The following is a 22,199-nucleotide window of genomic DNA, read 5'->3' on the forward strand; positions in this document are numbered from 1 at the left end:
CCCACACAGCACCACCCCCAGAAGCTGTCTCACACAGCACCACCCCCAGAAGCTGTCTCACACAGCACCACCCCCAGCTCAGGCCCAGGGCCTGCACCGTGTAACCCCCTTTCTTCTAGCTGCTGCCTGTCCAGCAGGCCAGGTGTTCGTGAACTGCAGTGAGCTGCACCCAGACCCTGAGCTCAGCAGGGAGAGGACATGTGAGCAGCAGCTGCTGAACCTGAGTGTGCCAGCACGTGGCCCCTGCCTGTCGGGCTGTGCCTGTCCCCAGGGGTATGTATTACCAGAAACTCTCCTGTCTAAAGGGTGGCAGATCCAGGGACTTCAGGTTGGGGATGAGGATGACCTCACACAGCCTGGGATGGAGGAGACAGTGTGGCTGTGATGTCTGTGGGGAGCCCGGGGAAGGAACAGGAGCTTAAGAGCTCAGCCTGGACTGGAGCCTGTCAGGTTCTGCTTCCTGCAAGCCATAGGACCTCGAATGAGGAAGACACCTGCTCCTCTGATACTCAGTGTTTCAGCTGTAAAATGAGCACCTAATGCTTATCGCCATAACAGGTGGATTAAACAAGGCTTCAAAGCAGAAGCACGGAGACAGGTGTCTGATGTGCCCCAAATGCCCAAGGGACCTTGTGATCAAAGAGCGGGCACAGGAAAACCCATGGTAGCTCTCAGCCTCCTTCCCTGATCACAGCCCTCGGGGTAGAGGGTGGTGCCCCTGGAATAACGCAAAAAGAAAGTCACACCCACAAGAGCAGCTCCCTCCTGGGTGTCCAGATGCTGCATGGAGGCTGCGGGGTTGGGCTTGGTGCTGTGCTCTGTACACAGGGGCCAGTGCTCAGCGCTGCCAGTGTCATTCTCAGCACGGGGCCAAAGGAGGCCCCCGGAGCCACCTCCATCCCATGACGGGGGGAGCACGGAGTTGTGCCCTTCAGTCTGTGCTGAGATTAGTGGTCACTTGGGAGCCCTGGCTCTGCCCATGGTAACCAAATGGAATACAACTGGGGCCAGAGTTTCTGTGGTGGGTGGGGCAGTACGCAGCCTGCTGGAGCGTTACAATGTTTAAGACACCGAGGACACCTTTGCCGGTTTCAAAGCAGGGAGGAGCTTACTCATTTCACAGAAGACAAAAAAACAGTCCAGGGCCAGAGGGAGGGGAATAGTCTGCTGACACAAACAGGTTCAGACCAAGTCTCCTTTATTGCAAGCTCTGCTCCTTGCCCAGAGCAGCAGGGAACACAGTGTAGAGTATATTCTTGCCCCTTCCCCAGCCAAGGCACTTACCTTCATAGGATCCTCGCCCTACCTAGAGCCACCCAGGCCTCAGACCTTGAAGTGTGTCACTGAAGGCCTCTTGAAATACTGTCCTGTTTGCACAAGCCTGATGTATCTGCAGTTAGGAGCCAGGGTCTTTCACTACCCCAAATATGACCATACAGAGATTCTGGCCTGGCCTGGGTCCTTGGTCTTGGTGTAAGTCTGCTTAGAATGCTTGGAGGGTGTGTATAGAGCACCCTATAGGGAACCCACCTATACTCCCAGGGGGCTCATGAGAGGGGGATTATAACAGGGAGGCAGTTCTACCATCCTGAAAAGTCCTCAGGATGGGAAAAGGCTCCCAAAGATGTTCCAATACCATGACAGCTCCTCTCCAGGACCCACTGAACCCACAACTAGTTACATCTGCACTCCCTGGTCACCATGTCTCTTTATCTAAGAATCCACACTGTTGGGCATTGCTGCAAAGGACTCTGGGGCTATTAGAAGGGCTGTGAGCTTCAGTCTCTATCCTAGTTTGCTTTCTTGTTGCTGTTGAAGCACCCTGACCAAAAGCAACTTGAGAGAGGAAAGGGCTCATCTCGGCTGTACTTCCAGGTCAGAGTCCATCTTGGAGGGAAGTCAGCACAGGAACTCAAGTGGTGGCTGAAGCAGAATTATGGAGGGTTGCTGCTAACTGGCTTTCTCTCGAGTCCATGTAGAGCTAGCATCCTCACATAGCCCAGGCTTACCTGCCTAGGGAGGGTGCTACCCAGGGTGGACTGGGTTTTCCTACATCGTGACAAATCTAGAAGGAGTGCTCTCTTGACCGCTAGCTTACTGTGTCCCTCCAGCCTGCTTAGACATGGGGACGCATGCTTCCTACTGGAGGAGTGTCCGTGTGCCTGGAAGGGGAAGGAGTATTTCCCTGGGGACCAGGTCGTCTCTTCCTGCCACACCTGGTAAGTCCCTGAGCTGGCTTCATTTTTTGCTGGAAAGAATATGGTTTTTCCTTCACCAAGTTCACACTGACTATCAATAGGGTTTGTATACACACACACACACACACACACACATATATATATATGAGGTAATACTTAGAATATTTGTTACTATTTACATGAATGGTTAGACATGTCTATGAGCATACATACTTGGATATTTGTAACTGTGATAATGTATTTAGATGCATATTTAGATGAACATTATATATATGCATATTAGTGAGCATATATATATATGTACATATGTATATATATGCATGTGAGTGAAAATACATGGGCATACCTAAAAAGGCAGGTGCCATAGAGTTGAATTAATTCAGTAATATAGCAGTAAGAATTTACATATGCATAAGAGTGTGTTTATATATTTATGTGCATATGCATCTATTCAGTACATATATGTGCAAAGCGAGTGATTGCATTAAATATATGTATGTTTGTATTCATTTGAATGAAAATGTGTGAATATGTGGTTTGTGTTTTGCCTATGAATACAGAAATGCTCATATTCAGAAATGAGTGTATATGTGAGTATATTTCAACATTGTTCATTCAGTAATATTAGCACACATATACAGTAGTGTTCACCCAGATTAGATTGGTTTCAATGGTGACACGCCAGGGCCCAGGAGCCTAGTCTCCAGGAGGAGACTTTCAGAGAGGTCACTTTAGAGTCATCCAACCAGTGACAGCTGGCTCCAGTTTCTGTCTTATATAGAGTGGAAAATGCTCCACTTTTTCAGCCTAGAGGATGGCTTCTCATGTCAAGGCACAGTCAAGGCCAAAAGCGCACAAGTTTTTGTATACACCAGGGTGTGTGTGTACCATCAGAGCCCAGGCTGTCTGACTTAGGGAGTCTCAGGGTAGAAGGCCAGGACTTAGAGCCCTGTGTAGGTGTGCTCCAGGGCAGGAACTCATGGCTGGTGGCCAGAGATGATTGGTTGGTTAAAGTTACTGAGTCTAGTTGGAACCTGTCAGAGTGAAGTCTTTAAATCTTTTGGTTCTGCATTTAAAATATACTTCTAGCATGACTATGCCTTCACCTTTCAACTGCTGTGAGTCTGCCCTGAGCCCCTGTCCTCTCAGCTCTGTTTCTCTGCAGTCACCTCCTCCCAGGCAGTCTTTCCCTCCCTCTGGCCAGCGCTAGTCAGGTGGAGCCATCCCTGCCGCAGTCCTACAGAGTCTTCCACATGCATTCCGAGGAAGAAGTCACACCCTCATGTGGCCTGTTTCCACTGCCCTCCAAACCTCTTCTGCCTCTTATCTTTGAGCTGTCCATTTCGGCTGTTATCACCTGAGTATTCCTCAAGGTCATTGTAGACCTCACCCTCTTCCCATAACGCCCTGCTTCCAAATGCTCATACCATGAACTTTTTCAGCTCCTTGAAGTCTTAGCTCCCGTGTCTCTGATGACCCGGTTTACATCTATGGGCAACCCGGTTTACATCTGTGGGCACATTCCTAAACACACCCTATTTCTCTCCATGCCCCAACTCTGCTCCAGCACTGCCCCTGCTTAGACAGCCAGGGCACCTATTTCTTCTCTAGGATACAAGCTCCACTAAGCCAAAGGGCTTTTCTTCTGTTTTGATCACTGATACTTCTCAAATTCTTGGAAGAATGCCTGAGATGTGTTCACCACTGACGGTCTGTTGAATGAATGAGCAAATGAATGAAAAATGAAGAAATGAATGAGTAATAAAAGGAGCCATCAGTCTGCCTCCCTGGCTTCTGTTGGAGGTTGCTATGTTTACTGACACCCTTCTTTGGTGCACACACCATGTGCGTTCAGCAGGCAATGGCTTCATCAAGAGCATTCCAATATGGTATAAAGTGTATTCTGTGAGCTGTCTCTGTGTATATGTTTCAGTGTGTGCCAGCGGGGCTCGTTCCAGTGCACCCTGCACCCCTGCGCCTCCACCTGCACCGCCTACGGGGACCGACACTACCGAACATTTGACGGGCTTCCATTTGACTTTGTAGGGGCGTGCAAAGTGCACTTGGTCAAGGTGAGTTATGGGGTGTGTTTACCCAGAGGCTCCATGGACAGCCAGAGTAACCAGGGACCAGGACCTGTCAGATGTGTGGATGATCTGGACCTCAGATTGATGCATAACTTGGGGGAGGGTTCTAAGCCCCAAAGTGCAGCTTCTGGAGACAGCTTCCAGAGGACTGGGTCAGGGTGAAGGAATCCGTATTTCCTGTGTATTTCATCACAGCCTTGCCCCACTCACCCTGATGTTCTTTTTTGTTTGTGAGGGAGAGTGTTTGCGCCATGGCAGCTTTGGTCTACGGATCATCTTTGTGGATTCTCCCACTTAATTTTCACAGCAGTGGACAGATTGAGATGGTTGTCCCCATGTGAGAGATGTGTCACCACTGGCCTGGGGAAGTTAGGGAACATGCTTGAGGTGACACACCTAGGCAGCCGCAGAACCAGAAAATAGGAGTCAGAAATCGGTAGGCTGCAGGAGCCATGCACTGAGAATCTCTGTTCACATACAGGAAGAGGATATGGGCGGCACAGTGAATGTGAGAAGGAGAGGGAGTACCAGCGGGGGGCGGGGAGGGGCAGGACCAGATATTCCTGGAGACACTGATTTTCTTGCACACATCTGTCATCCTGTGAGTGTCATGCAATTATTTATTATTGACTTCTGTGGTCAGAGCTTGCACATGCTGGCAAAGCAGGACCTCTCACAAGGTCTTGTCTATGGTTGTACATTGTGCTGGAGTCTTTCGCATAATTTCAATAACTCCATGAGATACATACCATGGAACTTGTGCCGTTTAGTTTTAGTTTTGTTATGTGCCTATGTATTTTGAGATGAAGGTCTTACCATGTTGCTCAAGGTGAGTCTAAACTCTCAGGTTTGAGTGAGCTCTGTCACAGCCTCTTGAGCAGAGGGAGTACAGACACAAACCATGGTGCCCATATTTTAAAAAACGAATTTTAATTAGTTCTGGGACAGAGTGTCTGTCTCTCTGTCTCTGTATTCCCCTCTCTCTCTTACACACACACACACACACACACAGACACACACACACACACACACACACACACACACACACATTGTTTAGGTTATATGAATAAGACTCCACAGAGCCAGGCATTGGTGATGCACGCCTTTAATCCCAGCACTTGGGAGGCAGAGGCAGGCAGATTTCTGAGTTTGAGGCCAGCCTGGTCTATAGAGTGAGTTCCAGGACAGCCAGGGCTACACAGAGAAACCCTGTCTCGAAGAACCAAAAAAAAAAAAAAAAAAAAAAAAAAAAAAAAAAAAAAAAAAAGACTCCCCAGTTTTCTTTTCCCATTTTATAGTGTGCCTTGGGTATTTTCACTGTCAGTACATACTATGGTTTTTACTTGTTTGCTTGTTGTTCTGTTTTGTTCTGAGACAGACTTTCTCTGTGTAGCCCTGGCTATCCTGGAATTTGCTCTGTAGACCAGGTTGACCTCAAACTCACAGAGTTCCACCTGTCTTTGCCTCTCAAGTGCTGGATTAAAGGTGTGCGTCACCATCTCAACTGTGCTGTGTTATTTTTAATGCTGGTTGGAATGTCCTACACATAGAGTACTATACCACATGGGGATGGATGAGTTTTAGCTCAGTTGTAGTACTTCAGTGCTGCAACCAAGACTTGGGTGGCCATGTCTCTTAGTTCTTAGGAGTGGGATTACTGAAGAAAAAATGGTATATATTTAAAATGTCACTCGATACGGGCAAGCTTCTAGCACAGACCACTCATTCGGTATGTAAGACAGTGTATATATACAGCACGTAAGACAGACTGCTTGTAGAGTCCAGTATGCCAGACTGTGTCGCCTCTCCATCCCCATTACACCAATTCACTCACTCATTCATCCCTCAGACCCTTTGGGGAGAGTCACCAGCTGCTAAACACTACACTAGGCAGCCAGAAAATGACACTAAGCATCAGAGAACTGAAGAAAGCTGCCCCAAACCACACAGTTGGTGGGAACGACACTCAGGGCGGAGGAGGTTGCTTGGACAATAGAGCTATTGCTTTGTAAGAGCATTGCCAGAAGCCACATAAAAGCTGGGCTGAGCTTGTTGTGGGCCCAGTGCTGTGGAGGTAGAGACAAGCAAATTCCTGGGGCTCCCTGGACCAAACTAGCCAACTTAGTGAGTTCCAGGCCAATGAGAGACTGTGCTTCACTATCGAGGTAGACAGAATCCAACAATGACACCCAAGGTTGTTTCCTGGCTTCCACACTGCATGTGCATACATATCTGTGCACAGCTGCACATGTTACACACACACACACACACACACACACACACACACACACAACATACATACCAACACTCACAAAAATAAATGGGTGCAAAAGTCCCTCGGAGTCCACATCCCTTCTCTTCTGTGCTCTTCACTATATGTCCCCACTCCCTGGTTGCACTGGCTTCTTCTCTTCTCCTCAGAGTACATCCGAGCTCAGCTTCTCTGTTATGGTGGAGGATGTGAACTGCTATGGCTCTGGTGTTGTCTGCAGGAAGTCCATCTCCATCAACGTTGGCAGCTCACTCATCATCTTTGATGATGACTCAGGGGATCCCGTAAGGATCTGCCCTGGGGAGGGTTATATGGATGGGTGGTAATGGGGTGGGAGAGGGTGGGAATCAGGAGTTCCACTGAGGCAAAAGCTCTGACTGGATTCTTTATAAAAGGTGGCAGCAGAGGTCAACATCAGGGTGGAGGAAGGGAGAGCTGTTGGTGAGGTCCTTGGGTGAGGCAGTGTTCATGGCCACTTCTGGTAGACTTGGTGCAGACTTGAGTCTCAGGACTAACTAATTCTATCTCTCTAGAGTCCTGAGAGCTTCCTGGATGAGAAACAGGCTGTCCACATCTGGAGAGCAGGCTTCTTCACCCTGGTGCATTTCCCATGGGAACACATCACCCTCCTATGGGACCAGAGAACTACTGTGCATGTCCAGGCGGGCCCTCAGTGGCAGGTAGTCATGAGACCTGAGTGCCACCATCTCTACCATTGCCCTGGGCTGAGGCAAGCTGCTGCTTGTCCTTGGCTGCAATGTCCCTCTCTGAAGGGCTGGGAGGAGCACAATCCTGTCCTGTCCACTGCTTCCCACTCTGTCATGACATCCCACTCTGTTCTAGCATCATTCTCTGGCCCTGCCCTATCCCTATTTAACATGCTCCCTGCAGTTGCTTCTGGATCAATGGTCTGATGCTGCAGTTCAGCCCTACTAAGCTATCAGCAAACGTGGTGGCTTTCTCTCTTCTCAGGGTCAGTTGGTGGGCCTATGCGGGAACTTTGACCTGAAAACCATCAATGAGATGCGGACCCCAGAGAACCTGGAGTTAACAAACCCCCAGGAGTTTGGCAGCAGTTGGGCTGCAGTGGAGGTAAGGCCTTTCAGTGGCTGGGACCCTCACTCTCTTTGGTGGGCCATACAAATCCTGGACCCAAGCCAGGGGAGAACCACATTGGTGCTAGGCTCTTTTTGGGGATGCCCTCTGCCTCTGCCTGGTATCCCTAGCCTAAGATTCTATCCCTGACCCAAAAGGCAAGCAGCCTACCCTACCCTTGACCAAACTCAGGGAACTAGCAAAGTATTTGGAAAGACATAGAGCTCCTATGCTAGGCAAGATGGCCACCTAGTTTGGAAGGCAGGACTTGTTGAAGTATTCCAGGCTTATCCGCCCTCCCCACCCTCACCACTTCATGGAGAAGGTGAGACCGAGGGTGGAATTTAGCAGATAGGCCATTTTAGACAGGTGACTATTAAAGACATGGTCTTGGAAGTGGAGAAGACAAGCAGAAGCACAGGGGTATCCATGATGGTTGGGAGATGCCTGACACTGCCAAACCATGAGTTGTCAGGGAAACAGCTCTGAACTGAGAGCAGGAGTCTCGGATTCTTGACTTATCTTTGGGTTTCCTGGGCGACCTTAGTCTTCTGTTGAAGTAAGGGGGCTGTGCCAGGAGAAAACCCTCACTGGTCCCAAGAGGCTGCCTGCAAAGTGTGATTGATTAATTATGTCTGCCTTGGGTACAACAATGGAGAATGGTGATTAAGACATTTTCATATATGGCTTGTTTGCACTGGATGGATCTTAGTTTTTTTGTGAGGTAGATGGAGACGGGGTGAGGCAGAGCAGTTGGGTGTGGCATTCCCTCTCACTTTAGAAAAGCTGAATGGATGCCTGATCTTATCTTTGTGATATCCCGACACTGATCCATATTCTTCATTGCTGATAATTTCAGGCATGCTGGGTAGTCAGTGCATAAAAATGTAGGCCTGGAGAAGGAGGGCCAGCTCTGGGGAAGTCTGAGTAAACAGTCCTTTGCTGTGTAACAGTGGTGCTCAATGCGACACCACTAAGCAACAGGGGTCTTGTCTCAGTTCCTGCTGGTTGGGAATCAGAACATGAGGCTGGGGTCTCTACTCTGTGCCCCTCAGGCTGCAAACAAAATGGACAGCCAGGGCTGGGATCTCACTCAGAGCATCCACACATGGGTAGCTGTGGGTAATTTCCACTCCTGGACCTGTAGGACCCGAGAACTTTGGCTTTTAGTAGCTGTCGACCAGAGACCACCCTCAGCTCTTAGAAGCCACCCTTATTTCCTGTCATGTGGAGTTCCCTGATGTTTGTAATAAAATCTCAAGCATTTGATTTTACCAAAAGAGAGTCAGGAGCCAGATGCTAGCTCAGAGAGGCAGAGAAAGCTCCCAGCGGACCTTCCTCCTCAGCCAACATCCCCAAAGGAAGTTCTCCTTCTCCATACCTTCTCAAAAACCCTTCAACGTCAGTGTCCCTCCCTTTTACTTCCTGTACACCGCTCTATCCGTCCTTCTGACTCCCTTGCATTCTGTTCACTCCTTATCAACTGGTTGTTTGCTCTGTCTCTTGACCTATGGTTGACTTTACTTAATCCTGTTTACAATAAGCAGAAAGCTCTTGGATTAGAGGTGTGTGCTAGGGCTGAGCCACACCACAACTAGAAACATTTTTATATTTTCCAGTAAGTAACATAATCTTGGGGTTCGCAGTGTGATCAAATATCCCGCAACAGTTCCCAGCATAGTTCCCTTCTTCCTCACACACAGGCAGTAAGGGGGAGACTCTAGCGAGGTAGGCTCTAAAACCTCATATGATACAGTCACATGACTACAGACTCAAAACTTGGTGTGTTCCCAGATCCTTGGTGTGTTCTCTTGGTTGGAAGCAAATTGGAGGCTCCTTCCACTCTCCAGGGGAGGGGATTAATCAAGGACATGGGTATCAAGTAGGCAGTTCCAGGGCCTCTCTGTGACCGGGCACAGGCCCTTGAGGGATAGGGGGATCCTCTGTGCCCATGCCATAGGCACAGCTCTTCCTTTATCCTTCAGTGCCCAGATACCCCTGATCCCAGGGACACCTGTGTCCTGAATCCTCTCCGAGAACCATTTGCCAGGAAGGAGTGTGGTATTCTGCTCAGTGAGGTGTTTGAGACCTGCCACCCAGTGGTGAGTGCATCCCTGTGGTAAATGGGCCCACCTTGGCCCCTCCTAAGTTCATCCAACCTTCCCAGGACCCCTTCTGCTCAAAGACTCCCTTAAAAGAGGGCAGACCCATCGTCTCCTGCCTCTGATCTGCTCAACTGAGCCTTCCCTGAGTCCTTGATGTCCATGGACAGCCAGCCACTCCTCTGTGCTCTCTGCCTATGGACAGCCAGCCACTCCTCTGTGCTCTCTGCCCACGGACAGCCAGCCATTCCTCTGTGTTCTCTGCCCACGGACAGCCAGCCACTCCTCTGTGCTCTCTGCCCACGGACAGCCAGCCACTCCTCTGTGCTCTTTGCCCACGGACAGCCAGCCACTCCTCTGTGTTCTCTGCTCGGCTCTCCCTGCTTGTGAAGAAGTTCTGCTGCAGAGTGGGCACAGACTCCTTGTTGTACCTCTGCCTTTTCTGTGTCCTCCGTAGAGATGGGAACTGGAGCTCAGTTCCACATGGCTCCTCCAGGGCTTCAAAGGCCATTGCAGACTAGCCTCTGTGTCTCCAGCTTGGGTGGGCAGGTCCCACTCTCTTTCTGTTCTTTAGTGGTTTCCTAGTTCCCTGGGTCCAACATACTAAGCTCAGGATGAGCTTCATGAAGTGGGTATCTGCCTCTCCTTATACCCCTCATCCCACGCGGACAGCTCACCTTACCAGTGAGCATCTTTGTGTTGTGTTATCACAAGAAAAGATACAGACTTGACATTCAGAATCCTGCAACCTTTCTAGGTTGATGTCACTTGGTTTTACTCAAACTGTCTGACGGACACATGTGGCTGCAGCCGGGGTGGCGACTGTGAGTGCTTCTGTGCCAGTGTGGCTGCCTATGCCCATCAGTGCTGCCAGCACGGGGTGGTCATTGACTGGCGGACACCCCGCATCTGCCGTGAGTGTTCCAGACTGCCCTACCCTAGTCAGTAGGATGTACATGATCCCCATGGTGTATATTCCTGTGTTGCAATTGTTGAGCCTGTGTGGGAGAGAGAGAGAGAGAGAGAGAGAGAGAGAGAGAGAGAGAGAGAGAGAGAGAGAGAGAGAGATACACACCATGCCCAAGGTCACTTAGGATAGTAGGTTGCTGGAGCTCACCCCTGAGGAGGCTGGTGCAGGCCTATGTCCTTAAGCTCATTCTAAGAGAGTCAGTCACAAACCCTGGACTCCAAACTGGCTTTGCATGTTATGTGACTTCAAACAAGCTGCCTGACTTTTCTGAGGCTCAGTTTTTGTCATCTGAAACACATATTTACATACATATACACATACACACAAATATATGCATAAACTATTGGGAGTATAACTGTATATCATAAAACATACAGGATAAGTAAAGGGAGAAATAAAATGTGAAGAAGGTTAAATTAATTGGTCATTTCCCTTAGATTCCAGTATCCCATAGAGGGTTTTCCTGATCTCACTTTGGGGTCAGTGGCAAGTGCCCAAGTTCAACAAAGGAAGACGATCTGGTCCAGATGCCAGTTCTGCCAGTGTGGGGCCTGGGTTCATTCCCTTCTGCATAGCACAGGAGGAAAGCTAAGTCCCCACCACACAGATGCTGAAAACATTTAGCGATGCAAAGTTGTGGCTTGGTGCTGTGCAATACTGTTAGTAGACACAGGGGTGTTGGCTCCAGGCAGGTGGACCTCATGGAGAAGGTGGAGGAATATCCTCCCTTGGCCTCCTTTTTTTCTGCCTGCTCCCCCTGAGACCCTTCAGCATAGATGCTGGATCCTGGTGGGGTCCCCTCTCTCCTTGCCTCTGATAACTATCGTTCAGCATAGAGAGGGATGCACATGTTTCTGGAGGATCTACCATGAGATGCCACATGTGTTCTGTCTCATGGAATATAATCAGGACTAAGCTGAAGTACTTTCCAGGACTGTGCACTCACAGGGATGCCAGAAAACCCAGGGATCCAATCCAATAGCATTTTAGTGCAGTATCCTTAAAAATTAAAAACTGCTGCAAAAACATTGTTAGTAAACGAATATCAAAGATGCTGGCAGCACATGTCTTTAATCCCAGCACTCGGGAGGCAGGACTCTTTAGGCCAGTCTGGTCTACAGAGTGAGTCGCCGGACAGCCAGGGCTACACGAAGAAAAACAAAACAAAAGGTCTGTGTTATCAGTTTCTCCTGTGTCTAAGTTCCATGATGGCTCAGTGGGATCCCATTACTGATGATTTTAATGCTTTGATATGTGTTTATTATGAACCTTTTGTGTTCATTCTGATGTGTTTAGCATGTCACATTAAAGCAGAATTAGATATTGGCCTAAACAAAACAGAAAAAATTTCTCCAAAGATTAATAAAGATTTTAGTGAATATTAAAATATCATAATGGGCTATGAGCTTATGAGAAGTAGAGGCAAGGAGGGGTGAAGGGAGAAACATTGCACAAGGTACCTTAAGATCAATCCTGGGCCAGTGAGATGGCTCAGCAGGTAAAGGTACTTGTTGCCAACTCTGACAACCTCAGTTTGTCCCCAGGACCCACATGATGGAAAGAGTTGTTCTCTGACCTCCACATCCACATGTATGCCATTGCACATGCATTCCCCTGCCACACACAAAACAAATAAGTAGGAAAAGTCCTTTACTGACACATTAAAATAAGTGGTGTTCAGATCAATAGCAGGTAGTTTGAGTCCAAGGTTGGACAGACAGGCGAAAGACATCTTTGCGCGTGTTTTCTGCTTCGGTGTGTAGCCATTAGGCCGGTTGGCCCTAGAGATCCATTTGTTTCTGTGTCCCCAACACTGGTTTGAACTCGCTCCTTGTGCTGGTACCCAACTGAGACATACCTCCAGCTCCATCTTAGAGTCTTATGGTTCAACAGTTCGCATCCACATGGAGGACAAACAAGTGTTTGCCTGTAGTCTCATGAAAGCCAGCTCCTTGCTCTTTTTGTTTTTGTGTTTTTGGAGACAGGGTCTCTCTATTTAACCCTGGCTGTCCTGGAGCTTATTATGTAGACCAGGATGCCCTCCAACCCACAGGGATCCTTCTGTCTCTGCTTCCTGAGTGCTGGGATTAAAAGCATGTACACCATGTCTGGTTTTATCTCCTGATCCTTAATGACCTTGCAAGAAGGAAAGGGGGCATGGCCAAATGTGTTGATTATGAGTTTAGGTTATGAAAAGGAGTTGGTTACCTTCTTCACACTACACGCCTTTGTGTGAGGCAAATCTGTCCTCAATCTTTACCTCAGGCACACCCAGCTGGTTCCTGGTAACCTTGCCTGTTCTTGGTTGGCATCATCTGACAAGGTCAGCACAGTTCCCCCATTGTGGACTGAAGAATCAGTAAGAGATGCTACAGAATAGACACAGACTGTCCACTAGAGGGCGCAATGGGTCCATGCTTGACCTCCTAAGAGATCTTTGGTGGGGCCAAAGGGGGTTTTGGAGATGCCTGGGGTCCTGGAGGCCCTTTGTCCTCTTCCATACAAGGCTGAGGAGCTTCTACCTCATGTTTGCATTGATTCTCTTGGGGCTTTTGTGCAACATATCCAACCAGAGCTTCTACACTTGAGTTCTGTTATTGTCTTTGAGACAGGATCTCTAGTCCAGGCTTACCTCAACCTCTCTATATTGCTGAGGATGACCCTGAACTTGATATTTCTGCCTCCACCTCTTAAGTGCTGGGATTAGAGATGTGCACCACCACACTATAAAACACAATGCTGGAGACAGAACCCAAGACCTTGTACAAGCTAGGCAGGCACTGCACCTATCTGTTCTATGGGTGAGGACTGTACCTTACTCATACCCCTTCATTCTAATCTTGACCTTTATGGCCACACAGAACACATTCTTCTGTTCAACGTATGTATGTTCATTTGTTCATTCATTCATTCATTCATTCATTCATTCATCACACTGCTAACTGCTACTCCAAGCCAGGCTTTGAGCCTTGAACTGGGGTACAGGGAGGGACCATTGTATTTCATCCCCTTAAGACATAAGGATCTCTGGGTGCTATTGGCTCACGCCTTTAATTCCAGCCCTCGGAAGGCAGAGGCAGGTGGAACTCTGGTCTACAGAGTGAGTTCCAGTACAGAAAAACTCTGTCTCAAAAACAAAATAAAACAAACAAAACAAAACAAACACCACCCCCCAAAACAAAAGAGACATATGTTTCCAAGTCCATCCCTCAATCTTAGAGTTTTGGAAATAGGCCAGACCCAGTTCTTGGAAAAGGAGGGAGGCTGGGTGTGAGTGCTGTGCTCATGGGAAATCTCTCTTCTTTCTTCTTCAGCATACGACTGTGACTTCTTCAACAAAGGTAAGCCAATTTCCTCCCAAGGAGAGTGTTGGGGGCTCCGCCGCCCTTGGGCCACATCAATGCTTACCTCCCCACTGCTGCTGGCCCTGGAGAAGCTGCAATATGTCACTGGAAAGGTCTGTGTGGGGTAGAGTCCTAGTGGTGGGGGCCTCAGAGGTGTCCAGGACTGTATCCACAGCTGCTCTAGCATCTCTGTGAGGTCCAGGGCAGGAACCTTCTCAGGGGGTTCCATCATTCAGGGCAGATTCTCCAGGCAGCAGACACCCATTGGGATCAGTGGGCTCAGCACACACATACAACCTTCTTAATGGGGTCCAACAAGCTCATGGAATTTACCCAGAGTTCTCTGAAGACCTGAATTGTCAAAAACAGGCGTAAACTGCTTTTTCTAAGGACAGTTGCTGAAAACCTAGATGGGTCTTCAAATGCCCAAGGGTTCAGAGAACCAAGATATGCATCAATATCTAGATTGGTAATGAATATAAAAATGCAAGTAATTGCTAGGGACCAAGGGAGACTAGTGTCCAGTATTAGAGCCACTTAATCAATTTAATCAGAATGTGCTGAGGCAAGATGGCTGCCAGAATAGTTCTTCAGCCATCAAGCCCCTTCCAAGCCCTTAGGTCTCCTTCCAGCAACAGCCTGCAGGAGCTGTCCTGTGAAGGTGTGGGCACAGGCTTCATGCACATTTGGGTGCCAATTTGGGCTTAAGAGGCATCTTTCCAGGCAACACTATTGAATGAAAAAAAGAAACAAAAAGAACATGATTGCTGCTAGGGATGGTGGAAGAGAAAGTTTATTGTAGGCAGGAAACATCAGAGGCAATTGACAGAGTCTATAGTGAACCTCATCTTGAGCCAGGCCATGAGAGGAGAATGGGAGAAGGGAACCAAGAGTCCAGGAAGCAAAGAGGCCAAAAGGTAAGAGGCTGAAAAAGAACCAGTAAACAAAATGGCTGGATTATACAAGGCAGAGAAGCTGCTGGGTATGCCAGCTAGGAGGACCCTGTAACAGGTATGGACTGAGGGATGCTGAGAGAACCTGGTGGCTAGCATCAGCTTTAATATGTTAATAGGCACCTCCCTTAGTCATTTGTCCCTGGTGGGAAGGACACAGAGAGAAGACTAGGGACCCGTACATGAGGGCTGGACCAACCCGGTCCTGTCAAATGGTAGTTCCAAGGGGCTGCTGATGGCCCTGGATCTTCCGTGCCCACAGTGATGACCTGGGAGGAGAGCTGCATTCCCAGGGACAGGAGCATCCCTGTGACATCAGGCAAGACATTTCAGCAGCACAGTTCTGAGCAGTTCTCTCCTCTGCGGCATTTGGGGTGTCAGTAACTGGCAAAGGACAAGCTGCTTCTAGCATCCTCCACCCACCCTCCCTCCCACTCACTCAGTTCTTGCCTCGGGTTTTCTCCCAGCATTTTCTGTGGCCCAGGCCTCGTGGGGTTCTAGGAAAGAGGAGCCTTGCAGAGGTACACAGGAGCACCCCAGCATCATGTATGAGTTCTGGACCCTGCATCTGTCGAAACTGGCCATTGCTTTCAGTATCTACCTCAGTGAAACTAGCCAGTGTAACACACTGCTTTTCACTTACTTGTTCATTTTGGTGGGAGCTGGCTGCTGATAATTTACCAGCACAGCACACTGTCTGCTTTCTAATGAAGGATACAGATGGGGAAGCCCAGTACAGATCCACATCACAGAGCTGTGACTGGTGTGTAGGGCTGGTAGGGTGCAGAAAAGAGGGTGCAGGGAGAACAGCTCTAAGGAGGTGACATATGAGCTGGTCTCCAGGGACTGGGTAGGTGTCTTTCAGGCACAGAAGGAGGAGGATTTCTCTGAGGGAGGAGAGGGACTGTGTGACTGAGATGAGCTAGGACAGCCATGTGGCTCCTTCAGTGAAGCAGGAAAGAATTCTGGTGTGACAGGAGCCCTGTGGGGTAGAGGACAAAGCAGGGGTTCAGTATGGAAGAGCCCTGAATTAAAGCTGTGCTCTTAAGACTCTGTCTTAGGGATGAGGAAAGCCACTGGGGACAGTGGTTAGGAAGGTGACCCAGACACCTATGGGACACAGCAGAGACAGGAAGGTCATTTATAGAGCTGTCGCACATGTCCAAGACACCCACATGCCTTCCACACTCTACCCACAACTCTACCTCCCCCAAACACAAATGAGACCTGTGCATGAAATAAACAGATACAAACTTTGAGCTCTGGGGTCCTGACTGTCATCCCCGAGGATGGGATGGCAGAGACCCACGTATTGTTTTTTCCCAAACGCAACCCTGACAGAACAATGTCTGCTATGGCAATGGCCCATACTCTCAGGGGGTGACTGTCATATGCTCCCTGTGCAATGGCTTAAGCACAGAGGGAGGGTCTGTCTCCTTTGGGACTGCTGGCCTGGTGTTCCTCTTCCTTCATATCTACTAAGGTTCCTGTGGTCTGGGATGAGAAGCCATCAAGAGCCCCTCTCCAGCACCCTGCCTCTTCTGAACTTCTGATCGGTGGGACACGTGGGTTGGGGGGTGACACTTGTGACAGAGACTCTTCTCTCTAGCACTAGGTAAGGGTCCCTACCAGCTGTCCAGTGTGGCGGCTGGTGGTACTCTTGTGGCCATGAAGGCAGTAGACAGTGACATAGCCCTGGTGAGGGCAGAGGATCTGGCGCCAGAGGACATTTCAAGCTTCCTGCTGACAGCTGCTCTGTACAAGGCCAAGGCCCATGGTAAGGCCCACCCTTTGGCTCCTGTCCAGCCGTCTCAGAAAAGGCAGTGTTGATGGGGGTGTGGGGGACTCTGAAGCCTGCAGCCACCCACAGGGCTCCAGCCCCACTTGCTGTTTTTAGTTCAGACTAGTTTCTTGACCTCTGTGACCCCAAACTGTCTAGGACAGGACTCGGACAGGTCTTCCCTCCACCTCCCGCCAGACTGTTGTTCTAAAGAATCCTGGGGGCAGCACCTACTCTCATTGTGTCCTCTCTCCCTTCTCTTCTGACTTCTCTCCCCTTCTTGCTCCCTTCCTCCCTCTTTTCTCCTCACCTTCCCCTCTCTTTGCCCCTCCCTTTTCCTTTCTTCCTTCCTCTCTCCTCCTTTCTCCCTCTCACTGAGTCTTAAGCACAGGGCAAGCACAGGAACCAGAGACATTAAGGGATGCAGTCACGGTCCAGCAGGAGTTCTTGTCCTATGGCACACATCAGCAAGAAAGAGACTACTTTAGAGTCAGGTGTGGGGTCTGCCTGTTGGGGCAGCTTAGGGCCTCCTGGGATAGGGGGTTTTTGTAGCAGGAAGAAATGGAGAACGTTACACATTAAGAGCACGCTGAACTTTCAGAATCACCAGATCTACTTGTTCCCTGTGCCCAGCAGACTGTCACCCTGTAGAATGATTACTCCTATCTGTTTGGTGCCAAGCAAAGCAGGCACCAGGGCAGGCAAGGTTTTCTGGTGGAAAAGGAGGAGAGAGGACAGGAGACAGCAGCTGAGGCCTTCTGTAACCTCCTGCCTTCACCCAGAGACGATGGCCAGAAGGTGGCTGGTGGGTGGGAGGGAGAAGATTGAGGACAGGGAAGAAGCTCAAATGGACTGATGCAATGACAGGGAGCAGGGTCCAGCTAGTCCCCAGGAAGCTGTCATCCTCAACCACTGAGTGTGAGAGCACACGCTGGCATGCTGCACCCCCAAATGTGTTCTCTCTGTATACCGACCTTACTCCTGTGGCTTCCCAGACCCTGATGTGGTATCCCTGGAGGCGGCTGACAGACCCAACTTCTTCCTGCACACCACAGCCAATGGCTCTCTAGGGTTGGCTAAGTGGCAGCGTGATGAAGCCTTCCATCAGCATGCCTCCTTCTCTCTGCACCGGGGGACGTGGCAGGCTGGCCTGGTGGCTCTGGAGTCTCTGGCAAAACCTGGATCCTTCCTCCATTCATCAGGCCTTGAGCTGGCTCTGCGGACATATGAACACACGGAGGCATTTCGTGGTGGTGCGCTCTTCCGCCTTCTGGGTAAGGGTCTGCCCGGGCATCGCTCTTAGGTCTGGGTCTTCTACCTCACTCGGCTGCATTCCCTGCCCTGCCTTTCTTCCCTTCCCCAAGGATAGAAGTTTCAGCCTTTTGGCAAAGGGGAGGCTCCTTGGGGTTTACTCCTGGAACAGAAGGTAGGCTGATCTCCATATTGGCAGGTCAGGGAGTGGTGGCAGGGTGGGCTGGGACCTAGGTCACTTTTGTAGTGTAAAAATAGAGAGTTTGTGTGGAAGTGAGAGGAACCATGAGCCTGCTGGAGACTCATAGCGCACCTGGCTTCCATTTCCTGCTGAGGGCACATATTGTCCCCAGGAGTTTAAGGAACACACACAGGGACTCCAGGGAGAAGCTAGCAGGATCTCCTCAGGCTCTCCAGACCCGGCTCCCAGGTGTCACGGATGCAGCTTGCTTGGACTCGCTTCTTACTCCTTTTTTCTGGGTGTACTTACATGCCCTCACTGCAGGGCAGGGAAGGCATGGGCTGAGCTGGGATAATTCTGGGCACTGGTGTTCAGCCTCTCTCAGTCCAGAGACTTGGAGGGGATTGTCTTTCTAGATGCCAAGCCTTTGGGGGCTGCCTACCCCATTTGTGAGTGGCACTATGACGCCTGTGCTAGCCCCTGCTTCCAAACATGTCGGGATCCACGGGCAGCCAGCTGCCAGGATGTGCCCAGGTGAGACCAGGCGGTAGTGGGCATGGTGTCAATGCCTTTGAGACAGTTTGAGCGCACCTGTGAGCATGTGTGTGGACAGACACATGTATGGGTGTGTGAGGGAGTGTGTACTAAGGTGGGTATAGGAGAATGTGTATGTCAGGGAGATGTGCCTTTGTGTATGTTTTAGCCATTTTTCTCTCATGATAGAATACATGAGAGGCTTAAGGAGGCAGGGAAGGGTTTATTTGGAGGCACAGTTTAAAAAGGACTCAGTCTATCATTGTGAGGAAAGGCTCAACAGTGAATCTATGGGGGACATTCACATTCCAATCAGAACAGTATGTGTGTGCCCCATATAAATATTATATATTCATATTATATACTGGTACACAGTGTGCATATAGCTTAACTGTGTACCTGTATGTATTAACTAGGTATGGGCTGTGTGCGGCTATACTCACACACCTGTGTGAGCTGATTATATGCCATTGAGCGTGGTTGAGAATATCACAGGGGTGTGTAAACTGGTGTTTGTGGGCATCTACATAGGTATATATGAATGTGTGCAATGGGTCTATGTTTTAGCTTTTTTATATCCTTAGAAAGAGCCTGTGGGCCATGCAGGAATGGGCCTGTGCAGAGAGCTTAAACATGTGCACGGGTGTTCACAGAGACAACCATTGTTGTCACGTGTCTCCCTGTTGGCCAGGGAACAAGAGCATGATGAGGCTCACACACATGGGCACGGGTGCTGTTGTACATATGTGTGACAGGTGTCTGTAGAGCTTCCCATGAGAGTGGGCATGATAAGCATGTATACACACACATGCCATATAGAAGGATGGGGCCTGTGTTCTATCCATGTTCTGGTCACTAGCCAGCTCCCTGCTCTGTCCTTAGGGTAGAAGGCTGTGTCCCTGTGTGTCCCACTCCTAAGGTCCTGGATGAAGTCACACAGAGATGCGTCTACCTGAAAGACTGTAAGCAGCCTGGGGTTCTCCTTCAGACTCCTTCACGTCTCTAGGGTGTCACTGAGAAACTCTGCTCAGGCTCCTACATCCTGGAGCAGCAGAGTCAGCACAGGACCCTGGAAGGAAAGATCTTCATTGCTCTGGGGGTTTTTCTGGTCCCCATTTCAGAGAAAGGAAAAGCGGGCTGTGGAGGTCTTGCTTGGGGTCTTGTTTTGGACAGAGTCCATCTTTGTTGGTTTCTGTGGACAGAGACCCTGGCTGTCTGCCATCAGAAGGTGTGCTGTCCCATCAGTTAGGGTACCAGTCCTCCAGCCCCACACCTCAGTGCTGCCCTGTGAGGACAGCTAAGGGCACTCACCCTTTTTCTGAGCCTCTTCTCTTGTCTGCCCCAGGTGTAGAGCCAGCCCTGCGGGGTCCCACGGAGGCCCTTGGCAATGAGACTCTGACACCTGGTCAAGTGCCACCCACCACCAGTGACAAGCAGCAGCTTCCACAGGAGCCCCCTGGAGCCCCCACCCACAGCCTTGTCCTTGCTCCAGTAGCCCCACCCACCTCCGTCCCAAACCCACCAATGGCTGCCACAGAGGGGTCAGTGCCATCTCCAGGATCCACCCAACCCATGCTGCAGACACCACTGGGGCTTACAACATCTAACCTTCCTGCTGACCACACAGAGGCCACAGCCAGAGAGGAAGGGGCTGCCAGCTTCCTATCCACTTCTCACCTCGCAGCATCCTTGTCCTCCCTCCCCAGTTCCCTGCAGGCACCCACATCTGGCTTTGCATCAGGTACAGCAGAGACAACCAAAGTGACCATAACCTCTGCAGGGAGGCCCAACACCACCGTCGCTTCCCGGTCACCCCCTGTACCTCACTTCCCACTCATGACCAAAGCTGTGACGGTCCCGAGTCATGACTCCTTTCCTGTTAAAACCACACCCCTGCAGCCTTCTTGGCTATGGAGCCTCTCTTCCAGATCTATGACTTCCCCTGGAGTGACATCCTGGCCCCCTACCTCCCCGGAATCCCACCTGTCAACTGCAGTAACTAAGGTGCCAAATAAGACAGTGACATCCCTGTCCGTCCTGGCTCAGAGCACTTCAAGTTCCAGCCAGCCCCTGGCTGTGGTGAGCACAGCACACAGGGCTCCTGCCAGTCCCCTTGTCACCAAGCGCTTGGAGGTGCCATCCTCCACAGAGAAGGGAGAAGCTGGGCACAGTCAGCTTACAGAGTCGCCAGTGTCCCCACGCCCGAGCTCAGCCCCCATTGACCTGCCTCACCCAGCCCAACATACCACCACAGCCCCCAGGCCTCTGGCTCTGTCTGCAGGGATCCTGGATGCTGACAGCACCTCCACAGGTGCTCACAGACCAGGGGCCACAGCTTTAGCTTCTCTAGAGCCAACTCGGCCACCCCACCTCCTCTCTGGTCTGCCTCCTGACACCAGCCTGCCCTTGGCTAAGGTGGGCACCTCTGCCCCAGTGGCCACACCTGGCTCCAAAGGCTATATTCCCACCCCTCCACCTCAGCACCAGGCCACAACTTTGGCCACGGCCATGACTGTGGCCCCACTTACTCGGGCATTCAGTCTAACAGTGCCACTCATGCCTGGGGTGGAGGAACAGGCACACTCAGCTAGCCCCAAGGCTCCCCAAGTAACAGATATGGCTCCAGACCTGATTCCGGGAGCTACATTGCCAAGCTTTGGAGCCTCTGCTGTGACTGCCGGGGTGCCCCCCACAGTGTCTGGTGCCCCCCGGAAGAGTACCACCCAGAGAGCAGCCGTTCTGTCTAAGAAGGTGTCTCCACCCACCCTCATCTCTGACTCTGTCCAGGGTGGGTTCACGGAACTCACGCCCACAGTGAGCCATGCTCTTACCGCCTTGGTGACTGAGGCTGAAGGCCCCAGGGCTGTCTCAGTGCCACTGATGCCCACAACCTATCCCCTAAGCTGGGTGTCAGCCAGGACGGCCTCCCGGGAGGGCCCGCTGGTTCCGCTGCCTCAGCTCGCAGAGGCCCATGGGACCCCAGCAGGACTCCAGCCCCAAGAGGATCTAGTACACCAGGCCACCACAGAACAGTCAGGGCGCTCAGCTCCAGCCCAGAGCATGGCAGAGGAATCGATGGAGGCTGAAGCGAACACTTCTGCAACCTGTGTGGTGAGTGACTTGTTAGGTCCTTCGGTTCATGGATTGTCTCCAAGACCTGGCCTTCTCTCTGCCTCTAGGGTGGCCATCACCATATGCTGTGCCTGTTGAGGTTTCTCTCTGTTTTTTTTTTTTTCCTACTCTATGCTACAAGATGGCAGTAGTGTCCCCGACCTTGCTCAAGCCTATTTGAAGCCCCTGGCACTTTAAAAATCACCAGGTCCCCTGAACCACAGCAGGGTCCCACCCTGCCTTTTTGGGTCCAGGGCTGATTGGATGCTTGGTATGTTTCTGTGGGGTGTGGTGGAAGTGAGCTTTGGAATGTGAGAAAGA

At 50.5% G+C, this 22,199-nt stretch overlaps 1 protein-coding gene across 1 annotated transcript in view; it reads left to right on the forward strand.

Annotated features, from left to right (window-relative positions):
• The window catches only part of Otog (otogelin), a 66,276-nt gene that overhangs the window by 24,345 nt on the left and 19,732 nt on the right, over nucleotides 1-22,199 (forward strand). The window contains exons 23-36 of the mRNA XM_031386704.1: nucleotides 120-273; nucleotides 2,112-2,219; nucleotides 4,132-4,270; nucleotides 6,707-6,841; nucleotides 7,091-7,237; nucleotides 7,530-7,649; nucleotides 9,638-9,754; nucleotides 10,512-10,668; nucleotides 14,039-14,065; nucleotides 16,631-16,798; nucleotides 17,797-18,075; nucleotides 18,650-18,767; nucleotides 19,650-19,729; nucleotides 20,113-21,878. Of these exons, the coding sequence (XP_031242564.1) occupies nucleotides 120-273; nucleotides 2,112-2,219; nucleotides 4,132-4,270; nucleotides 6,707-6,841; nucleotides 7,091-7,237; nucleotides 7,530-7,649; nucleotides 9,638-9,754; nucleotides 10,512-10,668; nucleotides 14,039-14,065; nucleotides 16,631-16,798; nucleotides 17,797-18,075; nucleotides 18,650-18,767; nucleotides 19,650-19,729; nucleotides 20,113-21,878 (3,515 nt within the window). The remainder of the gene's footprint in view (nucleotides 1-119; nucleotides 274-2,111; nucleotides 2,220-4,131; nucleotides 4,271-6,706; nucleotides 6,842-7,090; nucleotides 7,238-7,529; nucleotides 7,650-9,637; nucleotides 9,755-10,511; nucleotides 10,669-14,038; nucleotides 14,066-16,630; nucleotides 16,799-17,796; nucleotides 18,076-18,649; nucleotides 18,768-19,649; nucleotides 19,730-20,112; nucleotides 21,879-22,199) is intronic.

Source organism: Mastomys coucha, unplaced genomic scaffold, assembly GCF_008632895.1.
Source record: "Mastomys coucha isolate ucsf_1 unplaced genomic scaffold, UCSF_Mcou_1 pScaffold21, whole genome shotgun sequence".
NCBI classification, from domain to species: Eukaryota; Metazoa; Chordata; class Mammalia; order Rodentia; family Muridae; genus Mastomys; species Mastomys coucha.